Genomic DNA, 13,309 nt, shown 5'->3' with positions numbered 1-13,309 from the left:
AGAGTGAGGGAAGGAGCGACTGAGCCAATTTAAACAGACAAGAATCTAAAGTACCGCAGATGGCCGGAAGCCAAATTCGAACCCAGTCTTCAGACCATGAAAGCCATTGTGAAGATTTGACGCTGAAATTTATAAATGGGCAAAAAATGCAAAAACGCACCGCTTCAATTTGATTACACAGTTTACTCCCAGCCCGTAACCCAAGTCCTGACGCCAGGTAAAAGATATTAACACAAAAACAGTCATCAGTGAAAGGCAAAATGAGGAATGCTGTATAATTTATCAGGTGCACATACTGTAGCAGAGTTGAGCTCTGGGATTTCATCGCTGGGTGTAACCTTAATGATCAAAACCACAATGTATTATCTAGACTCTGCCGGAACAGATTTAAAAAAAAAAATATGATTTGTTGCTTTATTTTTAGATGCCCCACAATCCGACCCAAATAGAATTTCATCAATAAGCGATCAATTTTTTTTTACAGTGTCGGGAGAAATTTAAATGAGCAACGACAGCGTTTACTCAGCGTTCTTATAACAGTGGCGGAGCTTGAGCCCGAGCCCGAGCCTGGGGGAAGGAGGAGGTGACCGTAGGCACGGTCAAAGGGGAAGGACTCTGATCGTGATCCAGATAAGAGGTGAAGGAGGGGCGAGAGTTCCAGATCTTAAGGGCGAGGCCGCTTTCATTAAAATGAATTAAAACACGGCATGGTGTTATGAATTAAAACACGACACAACACAAGGTGTTATATCAAATGCAAGGATTATTATTATTATTATTAATATTATTCCACGCATTTGTGGTTTCGGGGAATACGCTGCATAATGGATGATGCCATCATCGATCATTTAGTGGCCGTAACTCGGGTCGTTGCAAATTTATTTTGTTTTGGGCTCTTTCTCCGATTTTTGGTGGATTATTTCGACGATTAGTTTTATTTTTTTTAAACCAACTTTTTTTTATTTTCTACCACAATTTGAACCGCACCGAGGCGCTATCCTGTGTGGAGGGCAAATGGCTGTGGTGGGTAGGAGTCTAAAAACATGCACGGGTAGTGAGAAAAACTCACCGCGTGCCCGACACGTCATGTTACAGTCAATTTCATTTAGTTTTAATTCAATATTTTCAGCAAGACAGCAAAGAGCATCTGTGCCGATTGCTGATTGATTCCCTGTATTGTGACCTCCCAGAGCATTAATTACAACAACAGCTACACCAGCACCAAACACCGACAACAACTTGCATTCATCTGGCGCCCACCTTATCATGTCGTTAAAACGTCTCTAAGCGTTTCCCAGAATAAACCGCGAAGGTAATCGACTGTATATTTTGCAGGTAAAACGCATCAGCCAATTGCGCGCGACGGTGTTCTGATTATTGTTACGATTATTATTACTGTTGTTATCTTCACACAAACAGCCAGCCCTTCTCCGTGTCTCGCAGTTATAGATATATATATATATTCTTTTTTTTTTTGTCGGTTCTACAATGCTAGAAAAACGCACGTTATTTTATGTGCATCTCCCTGAATATCAATGTGACGAACGTGGCAACTCTCTCGCACGCACCCGCACACGTGTGCGCACACACACACACACACACACACACACATCATTTAGACCCTCCGAGGCACTCCATCAGAATGCTGATGTGAAAACTTTTGCTCCGTCCATCACATGCTTACGCATTACGATTACCGTCTGTTTCTGCCCATCTGTGATTGTCATTCCGAGTTCAAACGCAGACCATTTCATCTCTACAGCTGGATCTTAATTTTAAAGCAGTGATTGATTTTTAAAGATCGCTGAACAGTGTACGTGATAATAATAACAATAATAATCCTTGCACTTGACATAGCACCTGATCACGTCTTCTAGACGTCTCATAGCGCTGCACAGAATATACCCTAAAGTGAATTGACCGTGTATTTCGTGGCCGAAACGCGGCAGCCAATACCACACGGCAGCGTCCCACGAACAGTCGTGGACTGAGTGACCAAATTATAATTTTTTTTAAAGGAATTAATGGGAATAATTTCGGTCAACACATTGTTTCCCCCCCCCCCCCAGGCCAGTGATTGTTTTAAACACGATGCAAAACAGACCTGGACTGCCACGGTAGTCTCAGTCCCCCTCACTTCATTGATATTTGACTTCTAGTAATCCTTGCGTTTGCTCCAACAGTTACTTTGCAGTTAATTAATTACGATAATTCTTGCATTTGATTCAGTACGTCATCGAAATGTCTCAAAGCATTTGGCAGGAATATTGTTTTTATTATTATTATTATTATTATTGACACTTGCATGGACAAAGCCCAATTACGATCCTTATATATAGATCTGCAAAGTCAAGCTAAAGTGATTCAAATGATTTCTGGCTTTCACATGCGCTACAAGTGAAGATCAAAGTCATTTCACTGGATTGCTAATGAAAAGCGACGGAAACACCAGTGGCTGAAAGAAATGGTAAATTCACCTCGAACATCTTACTGACGTTGAGTGGCTGAACCATCTTCGCTACATCCCTTGACGGAGAGAATATATCTTGACAAGAGATGGAGGGAAGTGGATAAGATGCCAGCATTAAGATTATTACCCCTGAGGAGAAGAAGAGCAGCAGCCACCCTCACAAAAAATGTCTCTGGTAACGTGTGTCGCACTAAGCCAAACTGGGTTCCCTTATGCACAAAAGTATGGCAATGTTACTCTTATAATGGTTCCTTGCAGAAACATAACAGGCAGTGTGTTGGTAATCAGTTACCTGGGATTGAAGAATGCCAGTCGAAATATAGAGTAAAACCTTGTATAAGACACTACTCCCTTATAATGCTGGTTAGCTAATAATAATAATAAACTGTAAAGTGAATTGACTGTATTTGTGGGCGAACCGCGGCAGCCAATTGCGTACAGCAGTGTCCCACAAACAGTCGTGGATTGAAGTGACCAATTTATAATTTTTTTTCTTGAGGGACTATTAGCAGGCGTTTGGCGTAAGGTGACTTGCCCAAGGTTTCTCCCTGCCGGGAATCGAACCCTAGGTCTGTCGCTTGCGAGGCGAGCGCTCTAACCACTGAGCTACAGGACTCCACGTCCTGTGGAGGATTATGACACTGAAATCACAGTGGACTTGAGGGAGCAGGCGTTTAGGAAAGGCCAACTTGCAAGTCAACAAGCTGCTGCAGTGACAATGCTGTGCAAGGGCTGCCAACGATCCATATACTGATCGTGCCTCATTATAAGGCTGGTTGGGATTTTATGCAGCTGCAACTGCCACCTTAAAGGGGTTCCTAAGGTATTTGCCATGATCTCCGTTGCAATGACTAAGGCACATTACAAAGAGTATGAATGGATGTCGTTGGACCTACAAATGACAAAAATATTCAATCAACAAAATCATCTCCAATTATACTGTGTTATAAATAGAATATTTAATTCTGCCAAAACCAGTGCTGATCAGATGCGACAACCCATATCATAACATATCATAACAGATCATGTCATAGCATATCAACAGTCCAGAGGACAGCTATGAGGATAATCCCAGTGTCAGATGAATGAGCTATGAGCAACGATTGGACAAGATAGGGCTCTTCAGTCTTCAAAGATGTCACCGAGTAGATCTCAAGATGCTACAGGTTTAGAGTTGCAAAGGGTAATTTCGGGACAGACACCAGGAAGTATTTCTTTCCCCAGGGTGGAATTTAATGGCTGGAGCAGGTTACAGGGAAGGGTGGTTGAGGCCAGCACACTGGGACTCATTGAAGAAACAGCTTGGTGCTGTGTCGGGAGGACGCTGGGGTGATTATTCTAGAACAACAACAACAACTTGCATTCTTATAGCGCCTCTCAGGAAGGGCAACATCCCAGAGCGCTAGAGAGACGAGATCAAATGGGTTGAAGGGCCTTCTTTATCGGAACCAATCTTGCGATATCATGTGCCGTGCTGCCACCTAAACCTTTCTTTCCCTCCTGAGTAAAATATTCCCCAAAAAGTAGCATTGTTGAGAGGAATGAACTGTACAGTTAAGCTTAATATATGGGATATAGAACTCAGTCCATTGGTGACTGATCGGTCAGGTCAGGCCTTTCTGAGTGTCTTTATTTTGACTGTGTCGTTTTGTGATGTGCCATCATTGCACTGCAATCTATACATCATCCAGCAGCTGAACCAAAAAAGTACCTTTAAAATTCGGTCTGATTCTGGCATCGTATCCCGAAGTCCTGCCCATCAGCTTGTCCAGGAAGTCGGAAGGTGACGTGAGTTTGTCTGTGGCTCTTGCGGCCTCCACTTCCTTAGACGCTGCCAGGCTGAGGAACAGTGAGGGGAAACGGCAGAGAAATTAGGGGGAAACCACGGAGCAAAACACTTCCTGCCGTCAGGAAATTTCAATGCAGGATATCTTTAAAAACATCAGAGCGTGAAGAGATCCCAAATTTCGTCCACCAAATACACAGTCGATTAACTTCACAGTATATTCTGTGAAGCACTTTGAGGTGTCTCAAAGGCATGATAAGGTGCTATCTCAAGTGCAAGGATTATTATTATCATTAATAATAAAAGAACAGCCTCCAAATTAAAACCAAAATGAACAAAGAAATACGTCAGATTATTAGTTGATAAGCGAAAGATACTGTAATCAATTAGACAGCCCTTAAGTCCGTGGATTGGTTCCATTGCATTATTACTGATTAGTATAATATTATTAATATTAAATAATTAAACTAATAAAACAACTAACATTTGATGTAACGCCTTTTATATGAGGCCGATGTTTCAAAGCAGGATTGCAGCTGTGAAGTGAAGTGTAGTGACTGTGTATTCTATTTGCGTAGGCAAACATGCATTTATATAGCGCCTTTCGTGTCAGGAGGGTGTGCTTCGGACAATTGACTGGGTACCGGAATTGGAGGGTGGGGCTTTGCTATGGAGCGTGAGGTGTGTGTGTATGTGTATATGTGTGCGTGTGTTGGGGTGATGCTGACCGGATGCAAAACGGCAGGTCTTAAGGAGGGCTTTAAAGGTGGGGAGGGAGGGAGGGAGAGAGGGAGGGAGGGAGGGGGCGAGGTGGAGAGATTCCAGCATGGAATTCCAGAGCGCGGGGGGAAAAAAGGGTAAGAGCTCGGCCACCGATAGTGGTTTTGGGGGAAGACATGAAGCAGGTCCCTGTTTGAGTGGAGGGAGCGGGTGAGGCGGTGGGGTAACAGGGGGTAACTGAGGTGATTGGGTGGGGGGGGTGGGGGGGAGGGCGAGACCGGGGAGGGATTGGAACATGAGGATCTCGAATTCGATCTGCTCGGGGGAGCTGGAGCTCACACCCACCCACCCACCCACCCACAGCAACACAGCAGTCAGCTTCTTGAAGGGCTTTGAGGCATCCTCACGGCGCGAGCGGCGCCGTGCAGTCCAAATGCAAAGGGGACATGGCAATTGTAAAATCGTCAACCTCAGCTGGGAATCACACGGGGATCTCCAGGGTCACGGCAGAGCGCAAACGGTTTCGGGAGCTGAACTCACAACCCGTAAAAAAAGATTAAAAAAAATAAAAAAATCCTCTCTTGCCATCCACAAACTGACGCTGCATCAAAATGCATCAGCGTCGTAATGAAGGAGAATGCATTTCATATACAGCTGTCTCTTAAATGTCTATCAGTCTTGTGGAATGATCCCAGTAACTCACTTTAGCACGTGAGCAAATGACAGCACATTTTGCCTTCTCTAACCTTACGCGTTTCACCAATTTTCCAGCTCTTTATATACACACACACACACACACACACATATATATATATATAAAAACCCAACCTGCTCCCCTAAACCCTCTCCCCCTCTCCCCTCCACTACACGTTTCACTGTGAGTGAACTCCTCGCTTGCAGATAGCATAAGAGAAAAAAAAAAAGTTTGATATAATTGCCAACTCGCAACACCGACTTGGCCAGTCTAACAGATGTGTGTGCGTGCGTTTGTTTACTGCTCTGATCGGAGACATTATGGTGCGTTAGCTGGGCCAAGGTTTAGTGCGAGAGAGAGAGAGGGAGAGGGAGAGAGAGACACACAGAGAGACCTGCCGGGATAAAGAACTAGATCTTTTCCAATTTGTATTCCTGAGGCACAGTGCCTTTGTCAAAGTGATCAATGTTCCCGCTACCAAAATCTCCATTCCAAATGAGAAGCGCTGTTGAGGGATGGTTTGTGGGGATAGATTTCAATTGGAAAAGGGTAAGTAAGTAAATAAGTAAGTAAGTAAGGGATTATGCAGATGGCGGCAGTGTATGGTTGAGAGAGAGTGTGTGTGTGTGTGTGTGTGTTGCAATTTCTTGACCATTCACAGCAACTTAAGCGCGTGCAATAAATATCTGTGTGCGTGCAATGCGTTTTCTCTTGTGATGCACCATTTGCTCCTTTCAAGTCAATATCACACCTTTTAAAACAACACTGAAAGGAAAGAGGGTGTAAGAGAACTGAGCAGTCATAATCTGCAACTTTCTTCTCACTTCTTCGCAAGGCAATCACTGCATTGACCACCCCCCCACCCCACCCCCAGTCAATGAATTAAACCCCAGTGTTGATCTGGCACATCTGTCAGCACCGTCTAAGTAATATAATAATAATCCTTGCATTTGATATAGCACCTGATCACGTCTTCGAGACGTCCCCAAGCGCTTCTCAGAAAATACCGCAAAATGAATTGACTGTGTATTTTATGGACGAAACGTTACCACGGCAGGTTCAACGGACAGGTCTAAATGCTGAGCAGGTATAAATCCCTGTCTACCCCTCCCCAAATACACACACGACACACACACACACACAGGAGATATCAAACCAAACCAAGCGCGACAGAAATAATTAAGCAGCAATTTCACACCATCTGCCATTGCACTAAATAATAAGAATAAGAATATTTCTTGCATTTGATATAGCGCCTTATCAAGTCGTTGAGGGCGCCTCAAAGCGCTTCCCAGAATATACCGGGAAGCGGACGGACCGCAAAGCTGATTCGTTGGTGTGTTTTCCGGGCGAAAGGACAAGCGATAACATTCCGCCGAGATGGATTCACTTAGGACGTGGATACGCAACCAGCGAACGATGGCGGTTGGGGGGGTGTGTGTGTGTGGTGGTGGGGCGGGCGGGGGGGGAAACTTGCCCACAGCAGTTGCTAATCTAGCGGTCGGGTCAGAGACACAGAGCTAAGAGGTCGGGTAAGGGGGCGCCGTGGAGGGTCTGGAGCGGAGTGTGGATGAGGGTAGTGTTGGATGGTGAGTTGGGTGGGGTGGATTGGTGGGGTGGGGTGGGGTGGGGTGGGGTGGGTTGGTGTGTTGGAGCTTGTCATCACCTCTAGTTGGCAGTGTGGACACATTGGTGCTGAGCCACAGAGAATGCTAAGTTTCTAACCAAACACAGATCACTGCGGTCTCACCCAATGCAGCACAATTAATATTGTGGATGGTTACAGTCATCAAACCCCAACCACATCAGCAACGTCTGTGCAATACTTTCCAAATATATATATATATACATATATGCACACACACACACATACACACACACATACATATATATATATACACACACATACACCCCCCCTTCTCTCTCTCTCTCTCTCTTGCAAACTGCACCCATTTCTCATCACCCACCAAATGCACAAATCCTTTTATTTCTCTCTTCCCTCTCTCTCTGTCTCTCTTTCTTTCTTTCTCTCTCTCTCTCTCTCTCTCTTTCACATTCAGTCTCTGCATCTCTCGTCCGTCTCTTTTTTTTGTAAAACACACATACCCAGATAGACAGATACACACATATATATATATAGATAGAGAGAGAGAGAGAGAGAGGATTTTTTCAAATATATATATGGGTCCAATTTGCGCTCAAAATGCGCTCCGCAATAATATCAATGCGTTGCCTTTGCATCCAGTGAGAATAAACCAACAGCAACCACTGCAATAGCAAAAAATCATTCTATACATCTGTATTAAAACATAGGAACAACAATAAGAAGCAGAGAAACTGACCTCCTGAAAGCCACAGACACACACAGACACAGTCACAGAGAGACAGAGAGAGAGAGAGAGACACAGAGACAGAGACAGAGACTACACTACACACTACACACTACACACACACAAAAAAAATATTCTTACCTGAAAAATACAACTGTCTCCCACAGGTAGAAGCGTAGAGCTGTTAAACTGTACATGGTCGAAGCAGACACTGCAATGGTATTTTGAGAAAGTGCTTGTTTTTTTTTGTTTGCTTTTGCTTTTTTTGTTTTGCTAAAAGGGGGTTTGGGGGGTTGGGGTTTTTTTTTTGGGGGGGTGGGGGTTTGGGGGTTTTGGGGGGTGGTGATGGGGGTGGGGAAAAAAAAAGCTGGCTCAAGGAATCTGCAATATTCCTCTTGTTTTTCTCCTTCCCCTCTTTTTCTCTCTCTCTCTCTCTCTTTCTCTCTGTGTGTGTGTATATCTGTCCCTCTCTTTCTCTCTCTGTGTGTGTCTCTCTCTCTCTCTCTGTGTGTGTGTGTGTGTCTCTCCCCCTCTCTCTGTGTCTGTCTCTCTCTCTCTCTCCTCTCTCTGAGATCTGGAGTCTGTTTAACGTCCTGAGGACTCTGGAGGAACCAGGGGTGATATTTCCACTGCAAAATCCACTCACTTCCCAGATTGTGCTGTCTGTTTCAGGGGTCTCAGAGCCAAAGGATGCAACTGTATGTTATTGCCTTCTTCCAATTATTTACCCCCTTTTGCCCCCCCCCACCCCCCTCCCTCCCTCCCTCCCTCCCCCCCCCCCTCCACACCCCCACCCCACCTGCCCCCACTTTGCACAGACACACACACACACACACACAAAATATATATTTTCTTAACAGATCTTCCAAGTTTTCTGCTGCCAGGATAGTTCCTTCAAATCCCACACATCCATAGAGAGACAGAGAGACCAGACAGACCAGACCAGACACACACACACACACACAGAGAGAGAGAGAGAGACCTCCCCAGCTCCAATCTTAACGTGGGGAGAGAGATCCAAGGGTTCTGCATCCAGACAAAGCTACCAGCTGTTTCCAGGTGAGATCTGGTACTTCAGGGGCACAAGAGACAACCCCTCTGTGGATGCTGAGATCCAAAATTCCCATCGCCCAGTGTTATTGCAGAGAAACAACCCCAGAGGAGCCTTCAATGCATTTGGAGATGTTTCAAGAGAAGGATGTTCTGCTGCTCTCCTTTTGCCCTACATTACTGTGTTGGCAGTTGAGTTATAGGGGACTGTTTTTTTCTCTCTCTCTCTCTCTCTCTCTCCAACACTGCAGTAATTCTAAAACTCTCACTCTCTTCCCATCCTCCCCTCATCCCAACCCAACCATCTCTCCCCCCCCCCCCCCTCCCAAAAAAAAAAGCCTTCAACCTGCCTCAAAACCCACCTCCCAACAGCAGTTATTGGCTCTCAGACTTTGCCTGACATCTCTGGCCACTGAGCAGGCTGGGAGTTGCAGTTGTTTCGCTGCTGAACGAATTCCTTTGCGCATTTTAACACCAACCACATCCCAAGCCACCTCTGCTCCTGAGACCCCCGAAATTGCACCCCATTCTTTGGCCCCCACCCCCAAGATCTCCCCCCCCCCCACCCCCACTCCTCCCTTAAATAAGCTAAAATGTAAGATTGTGCAGAATTTTGGAAGATAATAATAATAATAATAACGCTGTGCATTTGATGTAGAGTTTTATCACATTGTTGAGACGCCTCAAAGCGCTTCGCAGGCTATACTGTAAAGCGAATTGACTGTATATTTTGTGGGCGAAACGTTGGCAGCCGACTGCGCACGGCAGCGTCCCCGCAAACAGTCGTGGATTGAGTGATCAATTCTATTATTATTTATTTTGAAGGGATTATTACGCTCAGAAAGCAATCTGCCAATAAACTAGCAACGGGGTTCCTACTTACTGCTCGATAAACAAATATTTAATACTAAAGACTATTTCAGTGGCACAGGGACGCCAGTTCAAGTCATTTATCAGGGAGTAGACCTTTTTGCCTGCGCAAAACACGCTCCACATGTGCATGCGTATGAATGCTAACATAGTAGAACTGTGGACAATAGGACTATAGCGTTATAAATAGAACGTAATTCAATACCAGAGGCATTTGTATTTTTTTTGTGAAAAAGTTTTTCTCTCTGTTAATCTTATGCTGTTAATGTGTTGGTAACAATGGGGATTATTGTGCTGCGTTCACTAAGTGTGGCCGAGGTTTTTGATTGATGGAAAATCCTATTATAAGCACGTTGAATGATTAGCTGCGCTAATGCCGCTTTTATACTGTGGCAAGTGAACCCGTTTCGCTGCTGGCATGAATGGATAAGGAGCAGACAAGTGTCTGTTACCTCCAATCACTTTCAACAGGGGTCAACTTCCACCCACACCCCTCCCAACCCTCCCCCCCCCCCCCCCCCCCCACCACCCCACCACCACCCATAGAGTCTAAGATGGCACTCCAATGCAGCGCTGGGAGTGTGCTGCATTTTCGGAGGTGCCATCCTTAAACCAAGGTCCAATCTGCCCGTTCAGGTGGATATTAAAGATCCTGTGGTGCTATTTGGAAAGAGGAAGGAGTTTCCCAAATAAAAATTGGCCACTCACTGCTTGTGGGATGCTGCTGTGCGCAAAATTGGCCTCCGCGTTTTGCCCACAAAATACAAAGTCACTCCACTTTACAGTACATCCCGTGAAGCGCTTTGCGACACCTGAACGACATGCCTCTCAGTCCTAAAATTTCAGTCCTAAAATTTCAGTCCTAAAAGGTAATCCGGTAGCGTTTCGAGCTGCCAGTTGCACCATCTGTGACACAAAAAAAGTTGTTAATATATTAGTTTAGTGTATTGTGCTTTTAGATGTCCTGCGGAGGAACATTGAACCAGCTTTGTTCTGGAGCCTTGACTTAACCAAGAAACTTATTGAGAGTGATTCAATTTGGCTGCAGTCACAGCCCAGATATGTTCGTATGTTTCCAGCAGCCCCTCAACATGTGGTCATGGATGCTATTCAGAGATGCTGGTGGGAATGGGCTAGACCAGTGTGTTTGTAGCAGAATTATATCTTAAGCATCAGTAGCTTATTCCGCCAAGTAATGGACCGTAAGAACCAAGGTGTGCTGTCACGTATTGTAAAAGGCTTGTTTCTTGTTGAAAGCATTTTGTTCTGATATTAGTCAGGCCGGCTTGAGTTATATGGATTAGAATGTCACATTAATTACTTCTGAAGAGAGAGAAAGGTCGTTTTGTTTCATCAGTGAGAGATAATGTCCCAGATTTAGGACTGTTTACCTGACAGCTATGTTTTGAGGGGTCTTGGCTAAATGGCGTAACATTTGGCATCAGAGAGAAACATTGTAGGAAGACAGGAATGAGCATGACTGTAACAGACCAGTGCATTTCCTGCCATAATAATAATAATAATCCTTGTATTTGGTATAGAGTCTTATCACGCTGTCGAGATGTCTCAAAGCGCTTCACAGAATATACTATAATGTGAATTGACTGTATGTTTTGTTGGTGAAACGCGATAGCCAATTGCGCACGGCAGTGTCCCACAAACAGTTGTGGATTGAGTGACCGATATTATTATTATTTTTTTGAGGGATGATTACCCTTGGAAAAGCGATCCACCAATCGACTAACAACCGGGTAACTTCTTACCGCTAGGTAAACAGAGGTGCGTGGGGTAAGGAAGCTTAAGGTTTCACCCTGGCCAGGAATCAAATCCAGGTCCTCTGATTTGCGAGGCGAGAGCTCTGGGTCTCCTGTAGGGTATTGGTTAGCAAATGCAAACAGGCTTTACTGTGACCTTAATGGGCTAAATGGACCGAATAACCTGCTTCTGAGCTGAAACTTTCCATAGGTTCTCTCTTTCTACGATGCTGTGGGTTCTAAGATCCCTTTTGCCCAGAACGCTAGACATTTTCATGCCACGCTCACTGCAGCTTGAAGAAAACACCGTGCAGAGACACTTGGAGAAACCTTGAGCCCTGTCTCAAACGCCTTGTATTAATCATAGAATCCTACAGCACAGAAGGAGGCCATTCGGCCCATTGCGCGTCTGCGGGCACTTTATAAGAGCCCATCCAACTTGTCCGACTCCCAACGCTCTTATAGAATTTATAATTATAATTATTATCATCAATTTTAAAATTAATTAAAATGAAACATCTTCAGCAATAGAGTGGCGCATAATGAATAACGTTCGACAAGTTGGATACGGAAAACAATTTACTCGTTTAATTATAACCCGAATGAAATACCAATGATAATTGTGCAACAATAAGTTGCGGATTGCCAAGTGCTTTGCTTTCCTTATGTCATTTTGAAAACATTAGTGCTGTGTTGTTCTCATTGCGCAGCACTTTTACTTCTTTTGAGAGGGACGAGTGTTAACCCCAGGGTGTTGTGAGCACTCGATGCCTTTGCTTAGGTTGAGGAGCTCATAATCCAATCGTGACTTTAACAGCATCAATTTACGCACAGCCTTTCATGTCAGGACATCTCAAAATTCTTCGCACTCATTTGCTCTCAAAGGGTTTTCTGCATGTCGGTCATTTTCAAGGACTCTCTCACCTACAACAGCAACAACTCGCGCTCATCTGTGGCACCCTCCACGCAGGGTAGTCTCGGAGCACCTCGTCACCGAGGATTTCTTAAGAAATTTCATTGAATGAATTCTGAAAGGGAATCAGATCTTGATTTCGTGATTAAGAAATATTGTTAAGAAATATTGCAAAATAACTGTTCCGAGTCCAAATTGATCCCTTTCATGTGAATTGACACCTAGTCCAATGAATGTGGACCTCATCTAGGAATGTAATGGCATAGAGAACATAATAATGATAATAGAATAATAATCCTTACATTAGATAGAACGTATAATTATTGTGTCTTCGAGATGTCTCAACGCGCTTCACAGAATCCACTGCAAAGTGAATTAACTCTGTATTTTGTGGGCGAAACACTGCAGCCAATTGTGCACAGCAGTGTCCCGCAGACAGTCGTGGATTGAGCGACCAAATTATAATTATTTTTTTGGAAGGGATTGTGATGGCTCTGGCAAGTGTAGAAGCGAGCGAGGCTACTTCTGCGCTGGGCGAGGCTGATCTCAGCTGGGGTGTCATTAGAGGCACTGCAATTGGCACTCAGTTAGGGAAAATATCAATCGGCAAAGGTTCCCAGTTGGTTAGAACCACCCTTACTGCTAACACATGGGTATCAGGTGAAGATGGGGTCAGGTCTGATTGCAGTGTCTACCACAGTTACAGAGTCTGCCTTCACTCA

The 13,309-nt window shown here is 44.6% G+C and overlaps 1 protein-coding gene across 1 annotated transcript in view; it reads right to left on the bottom strand.

Moving 5' to 3' along the window:
- Positions 1-8,233, bottom strand: part of glra1 (glycine receptor, alpha 1) — a 29,968-nt gene extending 21,735 nt beyond the window's left edge. The window contains exons 1-2 of the mRNA XM_042340149.1: positions 8,142-8,233; positions 4,182-4,309 (exon numbers count right to left, since the gene is read on the bottom strand). Coding sequence (XP_042196083.1) covers positions 4,182-4,309; positions 8,142-8,197 — 184 coding nt within the window. The 5' untranslated portion in view covers positions 8,198-8,233. The remainder of the gene's footprint in view (positions 1-4,181; positions 4,310-8,141) is intronic.
- Between the last annotated feature and the right edge of the window lie 5,076 nt (positions 8,234-13,309).

Source organism: Callorhinchus milii, unplaced genomic scaffold (genome assembly GCF_018977255.1).
Source record: "Callorhinchus milii isolate IMCB2004 unplaced genomic scaffold, IMCB_Cmil_1.0 Scaffold13, whole genome shotgun sequence".
Classification (NCBI taxonomy): Eukaryota; Metazoa; Chordata; class Chondrichthyes; order Chimaeriformes; family Callorhinchidae; genus Callorhinchus; species Callorhinchus milii.
This window is presented reverse-complemented; position numbering and strand designations above follow the sequence as displayed.